The sequence below is a fragment of the Numenius arquata genome, chromosome 14 (assembly GCF_964106895.1).
Source record: "Numenius arquata chromosome 14, bNumArq3.hap1.1, whole genome shotgun sequence".
In the NCBI taxonomy this organism is placed as follows: Eukaryota; Metazoa; Chordata; class Aves; order Charadriiformes; family Scolopacidae; genus Numenius; species Numenius arquata.
In genome coordinates, this window is record NC_133589.1 from 3,032,090 (window position 1) to 3,050,499 (window position 18,410).

Sequence of the window (18,410 nt, forward strand, 5' to 3'; positions counted from 1 at the left end):
CACATGCCATTGACTGTGTTTGGTACAGACACAGCTGAACAAGGGCTGGTTTTTCAAGTGCAAATCATGTTAGTAGATGCCTGGTTCTTTCCACTCCACCCGCAGGAACATAGCTGTAAGAAAAAGAGCTGATGCCCAAGGAATATTTTCCAATATGCATTTCCTAAATCACCTCCGAGGCCGCATTATCCCTTCTGAATTCCCAAATGTGGAGCGGTGATGGTTGCTCTAGTACTTCTGGCACTGTCTCTTCACATCGGGGGAATTTATTTGCGTGGAGGAGTGAAACAATACGATCAGACAATGAAATCTCAAGTGGTAAAGTGTGTGAAATTCTCCACTACTATTACTTTTTATGATGCTGTTTCGAGCATTTCTTCACTGCTTGCAACTACAACTGACGGGTTTGGAGCAGAGAGTGCTGCTTCTCACTGCTCTTTATCGGCACAGGGTGAGCAGCAGCAAGCAGTCGAATCGTTGCTGTATCCGAACAGCATCCCTGCATCCAGGGATGGAGCTGCGGGGAGAGCTCACTCGTTGGGAAGTTGATCTATCTAATTATGTGGCTGTTGACTGGGCAACAGGTTACACATCTTCTTGTCCCCAGTAAAAATCATGTGTCTTAAAACTTGGTCTGAGTTAAAATACGTCATCTTTTTTTCTCTCGTTATTTGCTTCTCTCCCTGTCTCTGTGTTTTTGAACTGGTGGTGGGAGTGATTAGAAGAAAGTTGTTTTTTTTTCCCATCATTAAAATATCTGGTTCAGAAAGACCTCTAAAGAGTCATTAAATGCAGATGAGGGTATGAGGTGCACTTCCTGAGCAGAATTATAAGGAAGTGTTCTCGCTGGAGACGGTATTCAGAGGTGGATGCTGGCAGGAGTTCAAGCGTCCACACTTGTTCATATGGCCATGGCCTCCCTGACATCTCCTGCCTGTGACAGGGGTGGCGGAGGGTCCTTTCCTTGAAGGCTCTGTTGAACTCCGGTAAGAGAGCAGCTCTGGGACTGAGGAACGGGTTGTCCCGTCGGACAGGGAGAAGTTAAAGAGAGAGACCATTCTTTGGTGGTATTTGCTCTTCATTTCCTTGGCTGACCTGTAGAGGTTCCCAACAAAGCAATAGCATATAGGGTTGAGGCTGGAATTGGTGAGGCCAAGCCACTGGGCAAAAGGTCTGAGCTGCAGGATCCAAGGAGAAGGACTCACATCCTGCAAAGACTTGGGGATGTTGAAATCGATCCAGATGTCCATCAGGTAGACGGGCAGCCAGGAGATTGCGAAGAGCAGGACCAGGGCCACCACCATCTGTGCTACCTTCTTGCGGATCTTCAGCCTGGAGGCCGGCAGAGATCGGTTCAGGGCAGTGCTCTCCTTCAGCTGGCTGCTGCGGCTCCACAGCCGGCGCACCGTGAGGAAGCAGATGACCATGTTGAACAGGACTGGCAGGCAGTAGAGGGCACAGAAGAGCAGAAAGTTGTAGGCTTGCTTGAGTCTCTCCTGGGGCCAAATCTCCCTGCAGATGGAAAACACCAGAGGCAAGCCCTCCACCACCCCAATCTCGTCCCGTTTGTTCATGAAGATGAGGGGCATGCATATCCCTGAGGACAACAACCACACCACCAGGATGGTGCTGAGGATCCTTTTCTGGGTGAAGAAAGACCGGGCGTTGAGTGGGTTGTGCACGCTGTAGTACCGGTTCACGCTGATGACAGTCAGGCTGAGGACACTGGCAGAGACAGAAACAGCCTGGATGAAGGGCACTGCCCGGCAGAGGAAGTCCCCGTACACCCAGGCTTTGTAGATGAGGTTGCCCACGGTGATGGGCATGCAGACGCACACCACCATGAGGTCGCACACCGCCAGGTTGATGAGGAGGCTGCGGGTGGCACTCAGGCTGGACACCCGACTCCGGCGCTTCCGAGTGAGCACCCTGATGGACATGATGTTGCCCACGAAGCCCACCACAAAGGACACCAGGTACATCGCTGTGAGGCTGATGGTGACGGGCTCTTTCGCAAAGAGGAAGAGCATCTTCTCCAGCTCTTCCCAGCCCAGCTCCTGGCTCCCGTTCCAGAGCCCGCCTTGGGTCTGGTTCTCCTCCTGCCAGAGCTGCAGCGGGCCGGGGGGAGCCCCCGCGGCAGAGGGGGAGGAATTCATGGCTGAGCCCCCCCAGGCACCCCGGGCTAACGGGGCAGAGCCTGCCGCGATGCCCTCAGCACTCTGGGCATGTTTAGCTGGGACCAGCCAAGGCTGCAAAAGAAGGTGCAGAGAGAAGGGATGAGCGCGGGTTCCTGGCAACGTTTTCCCTTCCCGGGGATGGTGCCGGGTCAGAAATGGCTTCTCGGCAACTTAGTTGAGAGGCGGCCGTGAGCGCTGGGGAGGGCGGGCAGGGCAGCGCGGCGCGGCTCCGCCGGGCACCGGGGAGCTCCGTGCCCGGCCGCGGGTAGACGGCACCTCCGGGCGGGGAAGGGGGAAAGGGGCCGCGGTCCCCTCCTGCACCCCGGGAGAACAGCCCCGGCCGCGGCCCGTCGCGACTCTCCTCCCTCCCGGGAAAGTTGCCTGCTCCGCGGTCGCGCTGCCGGCCCCCGGTCCCGAGTTGCCCCCGGACCCTCGCTTCCCCCCGCACCTCGGTTCCCCGGTTCCTCGGTTCTCCCCCGGTCCCGCGGCGCGGTGCGGCGGCACTCACCGGGCGGAGGGCGGGCGGCGGCGGGCCGGGCTCCTCCCGCCGGCGGCTCCGCCGTGTGCCGGCAGCGCAGGACCCGCTGGCAGCCGCACACGCCCGCACCCGCGCCCCCGCCAGCCCCCCGGAGCCCACCCTGCGGGCGCGGCTGAGCCCCGCACGGCCCCTGAGCCCCGCACACGCCGCGGCGCCGCACACCCGCACACTGCCACGGCGCCGCACACGCACACGGTCCCGCACACACGCACAGCCCTCGTTACAGATCTGTCCTACACCCACCTCCCTCCCCCGAACACACACACACGCACCCCCCGCGTAGTTGCCCGCAACCTTGGATGCAGACCCCCGGCAGACCCCGCACCCCCCCAGCGCTCACGCACGCTTATAGACCCCCCCTACACGCACCCACGCCCGGTGCAGACGCCCCTCGCGAACACTTGGCTGCACGCACCTTTCTACAGGTGCCCCGCACACCCCTCCCTCCCTCTGCACACACACGGGCGCCCTGCTCACGCAACACCCTCCCTCCCCGCACACCCCCTCCCGCTTTGCACCCCCCCCAACCCCCCCCCGACCTCTCCCGCCCGTCCCCTCCTTGCACACGCAGATGCGGCTCAACCTCTGCACCCCCACACGTGCGCTTTGCACACCCGTGATTTGCACACCCGTACGGCCCCTCTTGCTCTGTGCCCCACAGGAGACCCCCTCCGCCGGGAGTGGTCGCTGGGGCCGGTCCCGGCTGAGCCGAGCAGAGCCGAACCGTGCCAGGCTGAGCCGGTCCTTGCCGAGCCGAGACTTTCCGGGCCATGCCGTGCCAGGCTGAGCCGAGCCGAGTCGAACTGTGTGAGGCTGAGCCGAACCTTTCCGAGTCGAGCCCTGCCAGGCTGAGCCTTGCTGAGCCGAGCCGAGCCGAGCCGAGCCGAGCCGAGCCGAGCCGAACCGTTCCGGTGGGTGCCAGCCCCCTCCCGCCGAGCTGGGGCGCCCGGCCGGGCGGGCCGTGGTGCTGAAGGGACAGCTCCGGGTGGGCCGGGCAGGAGCGGGCAGGGGCTGGGCAGGGAGCAGGCAGGGGACGGGCAGGGACCAGACAGGCAGGGACGTGCCTCCTGGACTCTTTCTGGTGTTTCCTCTCTTTCTCCTCTCCTGGGGGTTCCCTGGGCTCAGCTGCAGCAAGGCATGGAGGTACCCAGGTGCTTCAGTGCTTACTTCTGCTCCCAACATCAAATCCACCCTCCTTTCGTGCCGTCCAGCAGAGGTTGGTACATCAGTGGTTAACACCCACAGCAGGTATTGGTGAACCCGCTCGAGCAAGGAGCACTCCAGAAGGAAACACGGCTTTTTGTCTTTCCTCTTAAACTGGAAGAATTGGTCATGGAAAAAAAGTCACTTGAAAAAGTTGAAGGGCTTGGTTGGGGAACAAGGTTGGTTTGTAAAATGAAGCTTTTGACTGGAGGTACTCAGATGATGCCAGTGAATCACAGCGGAAAATGTTTGACAAGAAGAACTGATACCTCTGCCTGAGGTGTTTATTTTTTATTTTCTTTCTTTGACTTCTCTGAGAGAGAGAGCAAGGTAACAAATGCAGCCCAGGTGAAGGCTGTTTGTCACTGAATGGTGAATGTCCTTGCTTTCAGGGGGAAATTCTCCATCCATTTTAGTCGACTCATGCAAAAGAAGAAAGTAAATATTTTCAGTCAGCCTTACGTGAAATGAAAGAAAGATCAGCAGTGGAACCACATTTTGGGGGGAAAAATGTGACCAGCGCATAAAGCTCTTCTGCATTAGAATGCATTTGCTTTAAGCATGTGACTCCTTATTCCCTTATAGTTTTATGTATGTGTATTTATAGATCTTCAGAGACAAACAACTTCTACAAACTAATTATAGTGTGTTGCCCAGAGCGCAAGGTACACATTATTCTATGCAGCGCAATGCACGGATACTCTCATGGATACCTAAAATCTGCTGCAATTTCACAGCTGCTCCGCAAGCAAATAGATCTGTCGCAAACAGGCGGCTTCACGGGCCAGGGTCAAAGCTAGTGATTGGAAATCTCCATGCACCCAAGCCCTTGGCAGCTGCTGCCCAGCCTCCCTAAAGCAGACCTGTCATTACCCACCGAAAACAACAGAATGGAGGTGTTTAAGTCAACAGTTTTAGTAGGGTATTAACAGAATACGAGAGAAGAGAGTGAAGAAATGTGCCAGGGCTCTTTGAACGTGTTTTGTCCAGGTAGTTCCAGCTTCCAAATGTTCCAGCCAATAAATACAGTTAACTTCTTTTTTTTTTTTTTTTTTCCTCCCCCATGCACTTTATTTGTAACCTGCCTGATTTACTGCTAAGGAACCTTTAGGGCTTAAAATACTGGACTAGACTACTAAGTTGATCAGTGGTTCGATATAATTAGGATGAATCTGCTTTCGCATCCATTGACACAACTCACAAATGCCAAGTCATCTCTAACAGCAAATGACAATTCTATATGCTGTGCACAGTCGATAGAGAGGACAAGAGCATTGATTATAACGAGTTCATTGCTTCTAACGAGTTCTAAGTCACCAAATAACTCACAATGGGGAATCTCCAACGAAAATAAATGCTTTACCCTTTTCACATTCATTCCCCTCTTACGGAACAGCTTTGGAGTGGAAGCTAAATAAAGCCTGCTGGAGATGGAAGCCATCCTTCACCAGCAAGGGTAATGGACTGGACTGCGATCGTACAGCAATGTACATCAGAAATAACCCTCTGGTCTCACTGGAATTACAGATGTGAAGAACTGACCTGAGAGGAGGAGTGAGTCAGCCACTTTGGGCCTTTGCCAGGATCTCCAAAAAATTCACAGCAGCTCCCAAGCCTGTACGGCTGCCCAAACCTGCTCTGTCCGCTGCACATCAGGGTCCCAGGACGGGGTAAATTTAGCATAGCTGTCTCAGCACAACCTCCCCGCTCCTGCTGCAGAACACACAGGGTGTCGCACAGCCACAATGATGCTCTGACTGTCCCGAGCCCAACAACCGGTGGAAGTTCAGGAAAATCTGGGGCTTTTCCAGCTTCTCCTGGTGACCAGAGGGACCTTGAGAAAGTGAAGGTGGAACAGTTCCTCTGGTTGTGCCTCTACTTACAGCAGCTTGTGTGCTCTCCCCGCTTATACTTTTCTCCCTGCCGAGTACAAGGGGGACAGGACTCAGACTCCCTGCTAGTGCCTGGGAACACACACCCCTGTGTGGTCCCAGTGGAGCTGCATTCTTGACCCTCTGCGTGCTGGCTGGCACCCAACCAAAGGGCACTTTGCTCTCTTAGCTTTCTTCCAGTGCATATCCCGACATGCCTGATGTGTCTCAGCTGCCTCGGTTTGACCTAAAGGCCTGTTTTGAGGCCATAGCTGCTTTTCCCCTCCCTGTGCTTGCCCAGGCGATAGGTGGAATGGGGTCTGCTCACTTCGTAGAGATAAAACAAAATTAGGGCTTATCTCAGTCAAGCAGGGGCTGGGTTGTTGCTACCAGGATGGACTGTCTGGGCGCTGCTTATGTTAGGGGAGCTGGGAGCACATCCCAGCTCAATGTTAGGGGGGGAACACTGGCACCAGTGAAATAATTTCCCACTGGTTTTGCTGGGAGGTGCTGGTTGGGCTGCCCTTGAAAAGCACTGGATAAAACCCACCTTTATTGCCACTTACCCCTTCTGCCCCTCACACTTTTTAATCGATGACATGGAGACAGGAGGGTCTTGGGATGAGGGAAGGTCTCGGAGCCCTTATATCTGCCCCTGCGCTGCCCACACTCCTCCCCCCTCCGAGGGACCCTGCTGCCACTCCACTCCAGGAGCTTTTCTAATGCTTGATATAAGAAGGAATAATACCAAAACCTGTCTCTCTTGCTATTGGGAGAGAATAACAAGATCACCATTTGCTAACTTGTGTTGGACAAAAAAAGGAGTCCATCCTCCTCTGGGACATTTTCTCACAAATCTCTAACAAAACTGCCCAAATCCTGGGTGCCACCACTCTGGGGGACCTCTGAGCCGGCTTTGCCGCTCCCTCTGCTGGTGGCTGCTCCCACCTGGTGCCATTGCTGCTCGGGCACCACGGTTTCGGTGAGGACACGAGCTATTTCTGGCACCGCGGTCTGGTTCCTCGGCATAGCTCCGGCGTGGCGTTGGCTGATGTCAGCGCATTGACGCGGCTGTGAATCCAGGATGAGATAAGGGGCCAACACCGCGCACAGTCAAAGACAATGCACAGCGGATGCCAAGTGCACTTCAGATTCTTTGAAAATAAAATCACAAAACAAATAAAAAACATCTGGGAATCGATGTTTGTTGTTGGTAATTACTTTTATGAGAGTGGAAACCTTTCTTCTCCCCCTATTCTTCCCTCTCAATCAAAGAATGAAACATTTAAACTATTCCAAGTGTCCTTTGGAGGATTTAAAATGGAGAATGTGTGCATTTTTATGCCTGAGAATATTCACTGATGTTTGTTTTCATAAACAGATATGTGCCAAATTCTTTATCTTCCATTCTTTTTATTGGAAGCCTCTTAGATTGAGTGCTCCGGAAATGTAGTGGCTGAAATAAAAAGATAATTTAGTACAGAAGAATTTGTCTGATACGATGTTCACTCGCTCAAGAACAATGAAACACCATTTTGGCATTAGTGTGATTGAAAAATCTGTCTTTCAGATATCTCTGCTTTCGGTTTGTGCAGGCAAGTAGCAGGCTGGGGAGTGCAGGGGTAAACGTGCTCCTGCAGGGATGCTGCTTAAAAACAGGACCGTTCTGAGTGAATTTGACCCTATCTCGTTAGAAGGAGAGTCACTAAATGGAGATGTACTGCACAACAAAGTGGGTTTTTAAGAATAAATCAGTGCTGTGGCTCCCTAATTCATTGCACAAATTTATGCACAAGGTTTTGAAGGGATACTGAGCACCAAGTCAAGTCTTTGAGAAGTTGAGAGAAGCCAGGACTCAGCAGGGGTGGCAGATGACACGTAAAGCAACCATCTACCGCTGCCTGCACCCAGCCCTTCTCTCCCCTGAGCCGTGATCCAGGATCGGTTGAAGCAATGCTGGGATTTCCTCCCTGTCCGTGTTTTGTGTGGGTATCTCACCCCCTTGATCAATACAGGCACCATCCACCCTGGAGAGAAATAATTACAGCCAGCCTGAAAGTGAAGCCTAAATCAAGCAGATTTGGTAATTGGGGAAACCTGGTGGTTTGAGCAGGTCTGTGGGGCTCCATTTCACCCTGTTGTAACTCTAGTGATCTAAGCACTTTGTCACTGACACCACTGAGGATGGAGGCTCATAAAACTATATGAAGAATAGGAGATGCTAAGGCAGTCAGACCTCTATCCTTCTACCTGCACGCTGCCAGATTTGCATAACAATATTGCTTCCCCGGTGCTCTATACCCAGGTGCAACAGGCTAATAAAGGGCTTTTTAGATGACAAAGCTTTCTCGGTTCCATCAGCTGATTGCCATCTGGGGGAAGTCTCTGACAAAGGCTTTAAATTTGCCACTGTTTGCCTCTCCCCAGCTGCACAGGCTTGTGGAGGGGAAATGCAGGGAGGCAGGAAGGAAAGGCTCTGAGAAAAGCACTCTCAGGGCCCAGATCTGCTAGCGTCAGGGAGGAGATAAAGATTTTAAAAAATATAACAGGAGGGAGTTTGTCTTTCTGAGCAAGATGATTTACTCTCAGCCTAGGCAGTGCTTTGCAGGTAGCTGTCACAAAGCTGCAATGAGATCAGGATCAGGCTGCGATAAGAATTAGAATTTGAGCGTATTTGCAACAAGGGCTCGGTGATCAAGTGTTATGTGTTTAAAAGTAAGCTTTGCTGTATTATGGGCTTCAGGAAATCCTTAGGATTTCTGCTCTCTGGTTACAAGAGGGGATCGGCTGGGAGGCAGGGGGAGAGGTGATCCTGGGTCTAAATGCTCTCCAGCAGCCTGCTCTAATGTTTTGACAAGATAAGAGAAAAAAAAAAAACAACCAACAATCCGCCATGTGAGCTGTTATTTATTCTAGGCAGCTTTTGAGAAGGAATCTCCACAACCAGTCATAGAAAATCAGGAGGCAGAGGCTTTGAGAGGTGGTTAAACTCTGTCAGGATCAGTTGCAAACTTTTTCTCTCTAGTAATAACGCCTCATCATTCTGTGCAGTGACTCATCTGGAAGGACTGGGGCAATTTGCTGGAAGTACAATCACTGCCCTCTCATCACCACTGACCGCGTCTGTCTCTCTGCTTCCAGTCTGTGTTCACAGCGCAGAGCAACTTCAAGAAGCGAAAGCCGACAATCGCTGGAGTTTAGCACAGAGGCAGAGGTTAGAAGGCGAAATAGCTGCGTCTCAGTTTTACTCCCAGTTTTTGAAACCAGCGAGCTTTTTGTGCCATAAATCACACGGCAATCTCTAAGCCTTTCTTTGGGCAGGTGGTGTGTTAAGGAAGGGGAAGAAAATGAAGGGATGTTGGTGGCTCTTTGGTCATTGTTTGGGCTGGAGCATGAAAGAAGCTAGAAAGATGCTGATTAGTAGCTGAGACTATAACAAGGACACCTGTGCACAGACGGATGGAAAACTCCTTGGGCTAATGAGCTGCTCAGCAGCTCTGGCCCCTCATTTAAGACAAGGGGCTGGCTGGGCTGTGTGACCTGGGCTGTGCTGCAGACAGTAGAGGGGTTCAGCATGGAGCCCGTTAGCTCGTTAAGGCTCAGGGCAACCTCTGACAGATCACAACAAGTCCCAGCCAGACCTACCCACAGGCTTCACGGCCAGGCCACAAGCTCCAAGATGAGAGTGTTAGGCTGGAGGTAAATCCACGCAGTTCCCTCCCTCCTCTCTGCTCTGCTCCCTTCCTCCACATGCCTTGATTTCCTCATCTGCACAAGGGTATTATTATCCTCCCTTCTCTTTACGGTTCATTTGGATCCCTGTGGATGTAAAGTACTTTATAAGCACCAGACAGCCTTACAATGGCATGATGGTGCAGAGAAAGCATCCTGATCTCAGTAGTCTGTTGTCTTGTGCTCCGGTAAAGTCAGAGATTCAGCCAGCTATGTTCATATAGCTTGAAGGAATAACATGATAGATTGCATCCAGCTTTGGCGAGAGAGCCTTGAACAGACTGCAGAACTGGAGGGCCAGGAAATTTGGGCATCAGGCTAATTTCTGTCACCCTTTCCTTAGTCAGCAGTGGTGTACAATAACATAGCTGCCAAATGAAGTGATACCATCAGCTTCCAATCCTTCAACCTCTAGAGCAGATCCTTTCTTTCAGAAAATAATCCCTCTCCAGCCTTTATTTAATGTCTGCAGCTGGTACTTGCCACCACACATGCAAGATCAGGGCTGAGAGGTGTACTCTCCTGTCTGAGCTGACTCCGGATGGAGATGGTGTGAGTTAAAATGGCTTTACAAAGCTCTCTTTAAAGGCAATAAAAGAAACATCACTCTGCTTTCCAGCAGAGACTCCTTTCCAGCTGCAACCTGGAGCTGCCTGGTGCCTCAGAGCTGCTTCTTCCCAGCCAACTCCTTCTTTCCTCTTGGTTTTTATTTTTTTTTTTATTTCTTTTTCTTGTACTCTTCAGGAAAAAAGCTGAATATTTGCCCTTCGTGTTGCTCAGTCCTGCCAGCAAACACCTGGGACTCCTGAGCATTTAAGGAGTTTGACAGCCTGTGTTGTTGAATAAGCAGCCTCTTATCTAAGGGCTCAGAGACATAAGGAAGAAAGTCATTGCAGATAAGGTCTGCACTTCCCAGCAGCTATTTCTGTGGGAATGTGGTGGGAAAACCGAGGCCTTGGGGGATGTGGGGAATTAGAGATGTCACAGACATGGAGCTCGGATCACTGAGCTGCACCTCAACACAGTTGCTTAGGACCAGTGGAGAGGAGGAGATCTTTGCTGTGGTGCAGCTCTGTTGTCCCTCAGGAGATGCTCATGGGGGCATTTAAATGGGAGGAGAAGGGGAACCATCAGTTAAACAGTTAACAACTGCCCAAACCACGACATCCTGCCTTTCTTCACTGGAGCTTCCCTCTAGCTATGAGTAAGTAGCAAAACCTCCAGCATCAAAGGTTTTTTTGGTGTTATTTTTGTTTTGTTTTGTTTTAGGGAGTGGTCAAAAAAAAATATGTGTGGAGTCAGAAAGTGGGTATGAGGAGGTGCAACCTGCATGACTTCCTCCTTTTTTTTTTATTTTGTGCTTTCCTAGAAGTCTTTCTCACTGCATTACCAACAAGTCCTTGCCCCTTTTTCATGCTCCCTCTCCTATCTCCAGGCAGGACCCTGTGCCTGATATTCAAGTGTCCCTTGCTGAGGCTGGCAGAGACAGTGTCACTCACTCTGATGTCTCCAGGCTGTTGCTCTGCTGATGAGATGTGAGTGTGGCTGACGTGGGAGCCGTTTGCTCACCAGCCTGTGAGGGAATCGCCGGTGCTTGCCGCCGGGGGATGCGATGATTGCCAGCAGTGTCAGCGGCACCAAGGAGCGCTCTCTGATCATGCATCGGCAGATGCTCCGCAGGAGATCTGCAGCACTACGACACTGCCAGAGGGGACCTTGGTCCTGGGAGTCCTGGCACAGCTCGAGCATGAAGGATTACGAGCCTGATTTTCCTCTCATTGATCTGGGGACAAGCCAGAGCATTTCACTGAGCTCTGCAGATCCAACCCAAATGAAGGGAATCAGTGGGAAAGGGAGAACCCACAAGGGAGCTCGCCGCCTCCGTAAGCTTTGCCTCCCGAGGGACACATCTCTCAGGTGTCCCTCTCCAGTTCATGTAAGCTTTAGGGGCAGCAGCTGCTGCTTTATGAGCAGATCCTGTCTAGGACAGTCCCCATCCCTTCCTGCAGTAATTGCTCTCTGGAAGCGTTTCAGCCCGGCTCCTGCGCTTGGCTACAGCAAAAAATATTGATTCTGGCCCTTAGGTTGGGCAGTAAGATGCTCCCAGAGCTGCACCCCAAGCTGCCTCGGCTCCTTCCCCTTCAAAATGCCTCCAGCTCTCCAAAAATACACCATGGGCAGGAGCTCATCTACACTAGTTCCCTCCCCAGTTTCAAACCCTAGGCTGTGAATAGGAAAGCTGGTTTAAATTTGGAAGAAGGACTGGTCTGTTCCCTTTGATCACCTCAGCAGGCAATGCCTCTGTGCAAGTTTGATGTGCCAACCCCCCTCCTGAGCTCCTCAGAGTTTAATTGACCATCATAATTGTCGGGCTTTGTTTTTCCTTACGGGGCAGATGAGGGTCGCAGACTTGGAGGGCATCTCTTGTTCCCCGTAAAACTGTGCAAAACAGCTATAAAGAGCCAGCCCTGGAGTTTTCCTCCCAGAGACACTCTGTAGCTCCCCAGACCTCTCTTGCTCTGAAGACTCCTTCACCCTTGGGAGTGTTTTGGCTGGAGGGGGCAGCAGATACAGTCCCGGAGCCAGCAGCGATGATGTGGATGTGTCAGGAGAGATTGGGCTCTCTCGGTGCAGATGGTAATGGAGTGAGATCAGCCGCTGGCAGAATCTGAGAACGTGTTCAGGAGCCAGGGCATAATCTCTGCCGCTGCCTGATTTTTTGCGGCATCTCTTTATTTATTTGTACTTGAAATATATATATTTTTTTTTGCCCTGGTTTTCTGTGGTCCTTTGTGCTCGCTTTGGAGAACAATGAAATTGTGGTGTGCTTCTGCAGCAGTGGCTATAGATGGAGTTTGCGGCTATGTAAGTACAAAGTATTACCCTTATAAATCATTTCGTCACTTTTCCTCCATGAAAAATGATCTGTCTCTATCAAGTCCTAAAGAAGCACCAAAAAAAAGAACAATTTCTTTCAAATGTAGTTCAGCATTATCAGATGTATGACACAGAGGTCCTAGCAGCCCTGATTTTGTCTGTGTTTATGCCTGTTTAACTGAAGGGGTGGCCATAAGAGTGAAGTTTGTCGAAGCCCCCAGTTACATCATGACAACCAAAATTTGAGCTGACCCACTTGTCCCATTTGTGATGGATTTATTCCAGGCCAAAGGAAGTCTCGCCATCTCCAACCTTCCTGACTTGCAAACAAGACTGTGGCCATTTCCAAGCCGCATTTTCTGTTGGTTTTGGAGGGAGGAGGTACCGTTTGGGACCATCTTGGGTCCCTGTTTTGCTCTTTGCCACGAGTACAGGATGGTGTCCAGTTAGTGTTCTTTATGGTCTGGAAAAACATTATAAACTTTTTAGCAGACTCATAAATGTCAACTTTGTGTCATCGTGTGTTGTGGTTGGCTACACAGTCACCTCTTCCTCATAAGTCCTTGAAACTATAAATAGAGGGAAGAGTTAGGAATGGCCAATCTGAGCATTGAGAAAAGGCTGGAGCAAAGCTGTGACCTTCAGAGATCTCACCCAAGGGCAAGGAGGGATCAGGGCTGACTTCTTACCAAGTGATTTCTCCTCGATGGGAAGGACTGGCAAGGCAGGGATTGTCTTTGCCTTTTGCATCAGGAATGTGGTCTGTCTTATGTCTGAGGAACAAAGGAGTGATTTGGGGGCAGCTGTAATTGCATTTTTGGAGCAAGTTTCTGTTCAGATTTAACACTGTGACATTATGCTGCTTATGACACGAGTAATTAAAACAAAGTAAAAATAACATCTTTTAGCCTGCTGGGGCCCAGTCAAGGAGTTGGAGATATGTTGTGCCCCAAGAAAAAGGGTGGAAAAGAGAAGAGGGTGCAAGGGACAAGTGGGCTGTTTTGAAAGACAACTGAAAAGGAGGAGAAAAGAAGACAAGAAAGCAGAGCATAGAGAAAAGCCAGAGGCTATTCACAGGAATAAAGACACTTTGTTCATTCTGAACTTATCATAATTCCTAGACCCTGATTTACTCAGATCCTTTTTCTTCAGAGTCCAGCTGCATTTCTGGTGCGTGATGAAGGGACCACATAATTTTATGTGTCTCTTTAAGCTTTTACCCTTTTCTGACCGACTACATCACTCTTAGGGTCTGTCTTAGAAGCCTGGAGTTGGCAGGACTCAGGGTGAGTAAACATCTCTCAAATGATGAAAGGAATCTCTGGAAATATCTTGCAAGTTGAATCTTATCACTCTGGTCTATCTGCAAGGGACCTTCATTTTGTGTTAGCCCTTAAAGCAAAATAGCAGTATTTTCCCAGTGCTGAAAACAAGCAACCCTCAGCCTGTGTCCTCCTGCCCAGTTGCCAGCCCTTGTTCATACCTTGTGTCTGGAGATTTACAGGGAATGAATAACTCAGTTGATCTGCCCAGTGAGGGATGTCTCAGCAGGGATTTCCTTGTTTGATTTTTATTGGCAAATACAGTAGCAGTTTTACCCAGCTCCTGGAAAGAAATGTCCCTTCCCATCCCTAACACCCACACCCACTCGCTACGTCTGTCACCACATGGCCAGCTGAGGACTAGTGCTCACACCCTACTTCTGGGCAAACACAATTTCTACGGTAACATTCAGGTGTCCAGACCTCTTGAGGCAGACCTGATCTCCCAGATTGTCCAACAGCAAAGGTGATAAGACCTACAAATCCCACTGTGCACTCTAAGTTACAGGGGCAGAAGGTCTTCAGTGATCTGGGCTACAGCTAGGAACATGGCTGGCTGTGGCATGTGATGGGAATGACCATCACTTCTACCATGAGGACACACACGTAGTTATCTCCTCGGCCAGTGATGGCATGTATTGGGTGGAGAAAGCGGGGAGATGGTCTCCAACTGGATCAGTAGCTTAAGGAGGAACAGTCTGTGAGACTGTCCCAACTCTAGTCTCTAGTAAAGGCCCCGTTTGGTGATTTCCACTGAAGAAATGGCAATATCGTTGAGAATCTGCAGCTTGGTGATGGATGAAAGCTGCTTCTGCCGATGCTTGTACTGTAAGATTTTGTTTTCATCGATGAAAATGTGGAAATAGTCCTGGTCAGAGTAGATTTCAACCTGAAAGAGAGACCGTGTTAGGTTCACTGTGTGGTCCCACATCATCGGTGGACCTTGCTGCCATCGTGTCAGTGAGTGCCCAGATCTGGGCACATTGCATCTACAACCCACTTCAAATCTTACTAGAGCTGCCACACGTGCTGTTCACCCCCTCTTTGGGGAAAAGGAGGGAGTAATTGAGTTCTTTGCTTTGTGGTAGTAAAAACTGGTCATAATGCAAAGCCTAAATTGAAAGCAAACGCAGCGTCCAGGGATTCTTGCTGAGGCTCTGCATGTCTGTGCCAAATTGGGTGGAAATCAGCAGCAAATCAGGGTACAACAGAAATATTAAGAGAAGACAGAGCCAGAGAGGAGATGTTATGGTGCTGGTATGGTGCAGGTATGGTGCTGGCAGGAAAGGCAGGGCTAGATCCATGAGGAGGACCCCAATATTGGCTTGGTCACTCCTGTCCCACCCGAGAAGACCTGTGGGGTGACACAGGGTTACCTGGAATGGCTCCTTTGCTTCAAAAGGGAAAGTGTTATTCACTTCTTCCCTCCCCCAGTGGTTGGCGAGGAAGGAGTTGCAGACGATTCTGGAGCTGGAGAAGCGGGGGTTAAAGTGGAGAGCGATTTGGTCTCCAGGATCACAGAGCAAATTAATTTCAAACCTAAGACAGTGAGAGAAAGAAGTGCTGGAGAGCTGTGGAGCGATGCTGCTGGCTGTCGCGAGCCGGGAGAGCTGTGAGCAGAACGTGTCCTTACATGCTCGTACTGGAACTGGTCTCGCCCTTGACCACGACGCTCCAACCGGGACACAGCCCCTCTGGATACAGGGCCTCGAACTGCTGGCGAGGAGGTGACGTTGAAGCATGGCAAGGTGGGAAAGCTGCACAGCCCTGCTCATCCCTTACCCATCTCCGTCTTTCTCATCATCTTGTCCTTTCTCCCCCCTTCCCACGCAGGCACACTCTCTGTCCCTGCTTTTTTCTCACTCCTGGGTAATCTCAGGGGCTCTAAATTGATAGGAAATGAAGTTGCTACAACATCCAGATGATGAGGTGGGACTTGCTGCCCCCCAAGGTCTTTTGTAATGAGCTGAGTGGGATCAGGGAGCAAAAATTAAAGAAGAACCTGAATGCCTTCATTGTTGGTAGAACACAAAGATGCTCTGCTCCCTCTCCCCACCTGGGCAATACAAAATCCGAAGCAGAAAACTTTGTGATGCTTTGAAGCAGGATGAAAGACAAGGGCTGATCAAGGAATGGGTGTAAGGCAGCATCCAACCTGTTCTCATCCAACATTACATGGGTGACACTTCCCACGAGCTCCTGCTTGATCCCCCATTCCACCCGCTCCCCCCCTTCTCCAAGGTTAAACTTGCAGAAAACGAGCTGGAGGATGTTCCTTTTTGAATAATTCATAGTTTTATTAAATAGCTCATTTTAATAAGAAGTGCTTGCCATTTCACCCTACTTTTTTTTTTTTTAGCATTCTAATGATCTTGCATTTCTGAGCATCCCCCTCTCTCAACCTTATTACTCATGCTGTGAAGATCTCTCCAGCCTTGGCATCTCCACTGCCAGCTCCGTGCCTTGCTTTCCCTCCCCATAGCTCAGCACTTTCACTCCCCTGTTTCTTTCTCTGCCGTGGTTTTCCATTTCCAATGCATTTTTGGGATATGCATGTTTTTGGGCAGGAGCAGAGATATGATGGTGGTCAACCTCATACCCTCATGCCTGGCTACTTTTGGTGAGCAGCTTTAGGAGCCCATGCATGGTCATTCAAAGGCTCTGACCACAGCAGTGTTCCCTCCTGTGAAACACAGAAGGTTGATGGAGCTGACAATATGGTTTCAAACAGTGAGTGGTGATGGCAGCACCCAGGTTAGCCTTACCTTGACCCTTAGCTTGTCATCATCCCAACACCCCCAGCAAAAGACACGCCACGTACTCAGGAAACAGCAATTCCCTCTTTGCTGCCATCTGTCCCAGCGGAGACGGAGAGCAAAGCATAGATCTCCTCTGCTAAAACATCAGTGTATTTTTTGTCTCAGCTTGAACCCTCCAAGCCAGAAGAGCTGCCATCAAGGCAGTGTTACTCCAGACCAGCTCTGGTGTAACTGAGACAAAAGATCTGTCCTATCACCTTGTCTTGAAAGCCATGAAGCTTTCAGCTTTGCAAGAGCCTGGACGGGATGGAAATAGAGGGGCAGCACCGTGAGTAGCGTCCCCACATCTTTCAGGGTTTCTACCTTTCCTGCCCTTATCTGTGCCTGTTTCTTTTGTCCGCTTGACCCCTCACCGTCACCCATCAGCCAGACCAGGCTGTGCCAGCTCCTGTCCCCAGTGCTTACCCGCAACGCCATCCCGCTCGCCTGCCCCTGCGCTGCAGAGCCGACCCGGGGCAGGGTCAGAGGGGTCTATATAGGGGCTGCCGGCCAGGAGACCACGTGCGTGGGGATTAGCAGTGACAGTGGGCTGAGGTCTCCTTTTCAGAGAGGTCTGTCAGGCACGGCTGGGAGATGGGGAGCAGCAAATCCCGCTGCCGGCCCCGCGGGTCAGCCCGCTCATGCGTGCAGGGATAATCCAGCCCCGCTGCCGCCCGCACAAAGGCAGCCCTGACCTGGGACAGGCATTCAGGCTGTGATCTGGAGGGGGGGGATCAGATGTGTTTAATGCACGAAGGAAGGATGGAGACTCCCAAAGCTGGGGGAGATACCAGGAGTCCCAGCCACCGCATGGTCCAGAGAAGAGAGGTGGCAAGTAAGGAACAGCGGCTCCTACAAGGCCTCAGCTTCACCCTGAATAACAGAGCTTTCTTTTTCTCCGTTTTCTGTTTTGCTCACTCTTTGTGGGTCAGAGCCCCGAAATGAGCTGATGCCAGCTCTGTCACAGCTGCTTTTCCACCTCGCGGCGCCCCGGGGCTGGCGAGGCTTGGGATGCTGCCGTGCTGAGCTCAGCATGTCCCAGCCCCACATTTCCCCTCCCTGCTGGGGACAATACAGGGATTTGGGAGCAGGGTGAGGGGGCCTTTGTCCGATATTTCCTGTTATGGAAAGGCACCGAGAAATGAGCAGCGATGAAATGAGTTTCAGTGATGGCGGTTTTCACTGTATGGCTGGGTGAAGCTCAGCCAGGGAACGAGGGATGGCTGCTCATCCCCCCCACTCTTCACAGGGTAAATGCATTAAAAACAGATGCTGGCCCCATCCCTGCATGCACTGGAGGCTATGATGCTCCCCGGCTGGTCCTACAGGAATCCATGGCTTTCGCGGTTCAAACCTCCTCACCGCATGGGCCACAGTGCTAATATTATTTAATGTGTTTATTTTATTTCCAGCAGATAAGCAGAATTAGAGCTACTATCCCAGGCTCTGGTGCCCTTGGCAGATGATTAAAAATGCAATCCAGCAGACATAGAAGCCAACAGCCTCTCTTGGGGCTGAAAAAGCCAAGTCCCAGGCTGGGACTTGCCCCTTTGGACTCCTACAAAACCAGTGTGAAACTGTGTGAAGCTGAGCTCTGCCGTGGTCTCCTCAGCTCCAGGCTTTCCAGGCACTGTGCTGGGGAACACCAGAGCAGAGCTCTGTGCTACAGGTGGCAGCATCGGGATGTGCAAGGGAGCCAGGAGCCAGCAGCAGAGGTGCTGAGGTGGTGGTGGCAGGGCCAGGGACATCCCACCCATCCCTCCTTGGGCTGAGGTAGGGTGCTGGCTGTCGGCCTCTCCAATCTGCCCAGCCATATGTCTCCCCTACTTATGGCCTGAATCCAAAGTTGTGTTTTCACCCCCCCAAATCATCCCTCCCTGCTTGTTTCTCCT

The 18,410-nt window shown here is 51.3% G+C and overlaps 2 protein-coding genes across 2 annotated transcripts; both read right to left on the bottom strand.

The window, feature by feature from the left end:
* Positions 1-827: 827 nt before the first annotated feature.
* LOC141472031 (galanin receptor type 1-like) lies at positions 828-2,156 on the bottom strand. Its single transcript, XM_074158788.1, has one exon. It carries the CDS (start codon positions 2,154-2,156, stop codon positions 828-830), a length of 1,329 nt encoding a protein of 442 aa, XP_074014889.1.
* A 12,288-nt stretch (positions 2,157-14,444) lies between these two features.
* GRIFIN (galectin-related inter-fiber protein) lies at positions 14,445-16,956 on the bottom strand. Its single transcript, XM_074158737.1, has 4 exons — positions 16,945-16,956; positions 15,354-15,433; positions 15,097-15,259; positions 14,445-14,609 (listed from the first exon to the last, which is right to left on the bottom strand). Exons 1-4 carry the CDS (start codon positions 16,954-16,956, stop codon positions 14,445-14,447), a joined length of 420 nt encoding a protein of 139 aa, XP_074014838.1.
* Between the last annotated feature and the right edge of the window lie 1,454 nt (positions 16,957-18,410).

Bases quoted from the DNA above. Each gene is read 5' to 3' on its own strand.
- GRIFIN (XM_074158737.1), bottom strand. The intron at 15,260-15,353 runs GTAAGGACACGT...TCACTGTCTTAG, and splicing joins ACCAGTTCCAGTACGAGCAT to GTTTGAAATTAATTTGCTCT. The intron at 14,610-15,096 runs GTAACCCTGTGT...TCTCTCTTTCAG, and splicing joins AAGCAAAGGAGCCATTCCAG to GTTGAAATCTACTCTGACCA.
- LOC141472031 (XM_074158788.1), bottom strand. From the start codon at position 2,156: ATGAATTCCTCCCCCTCTGCCGCGGGGGCTCCCCCCGGCCCGCTGCAG.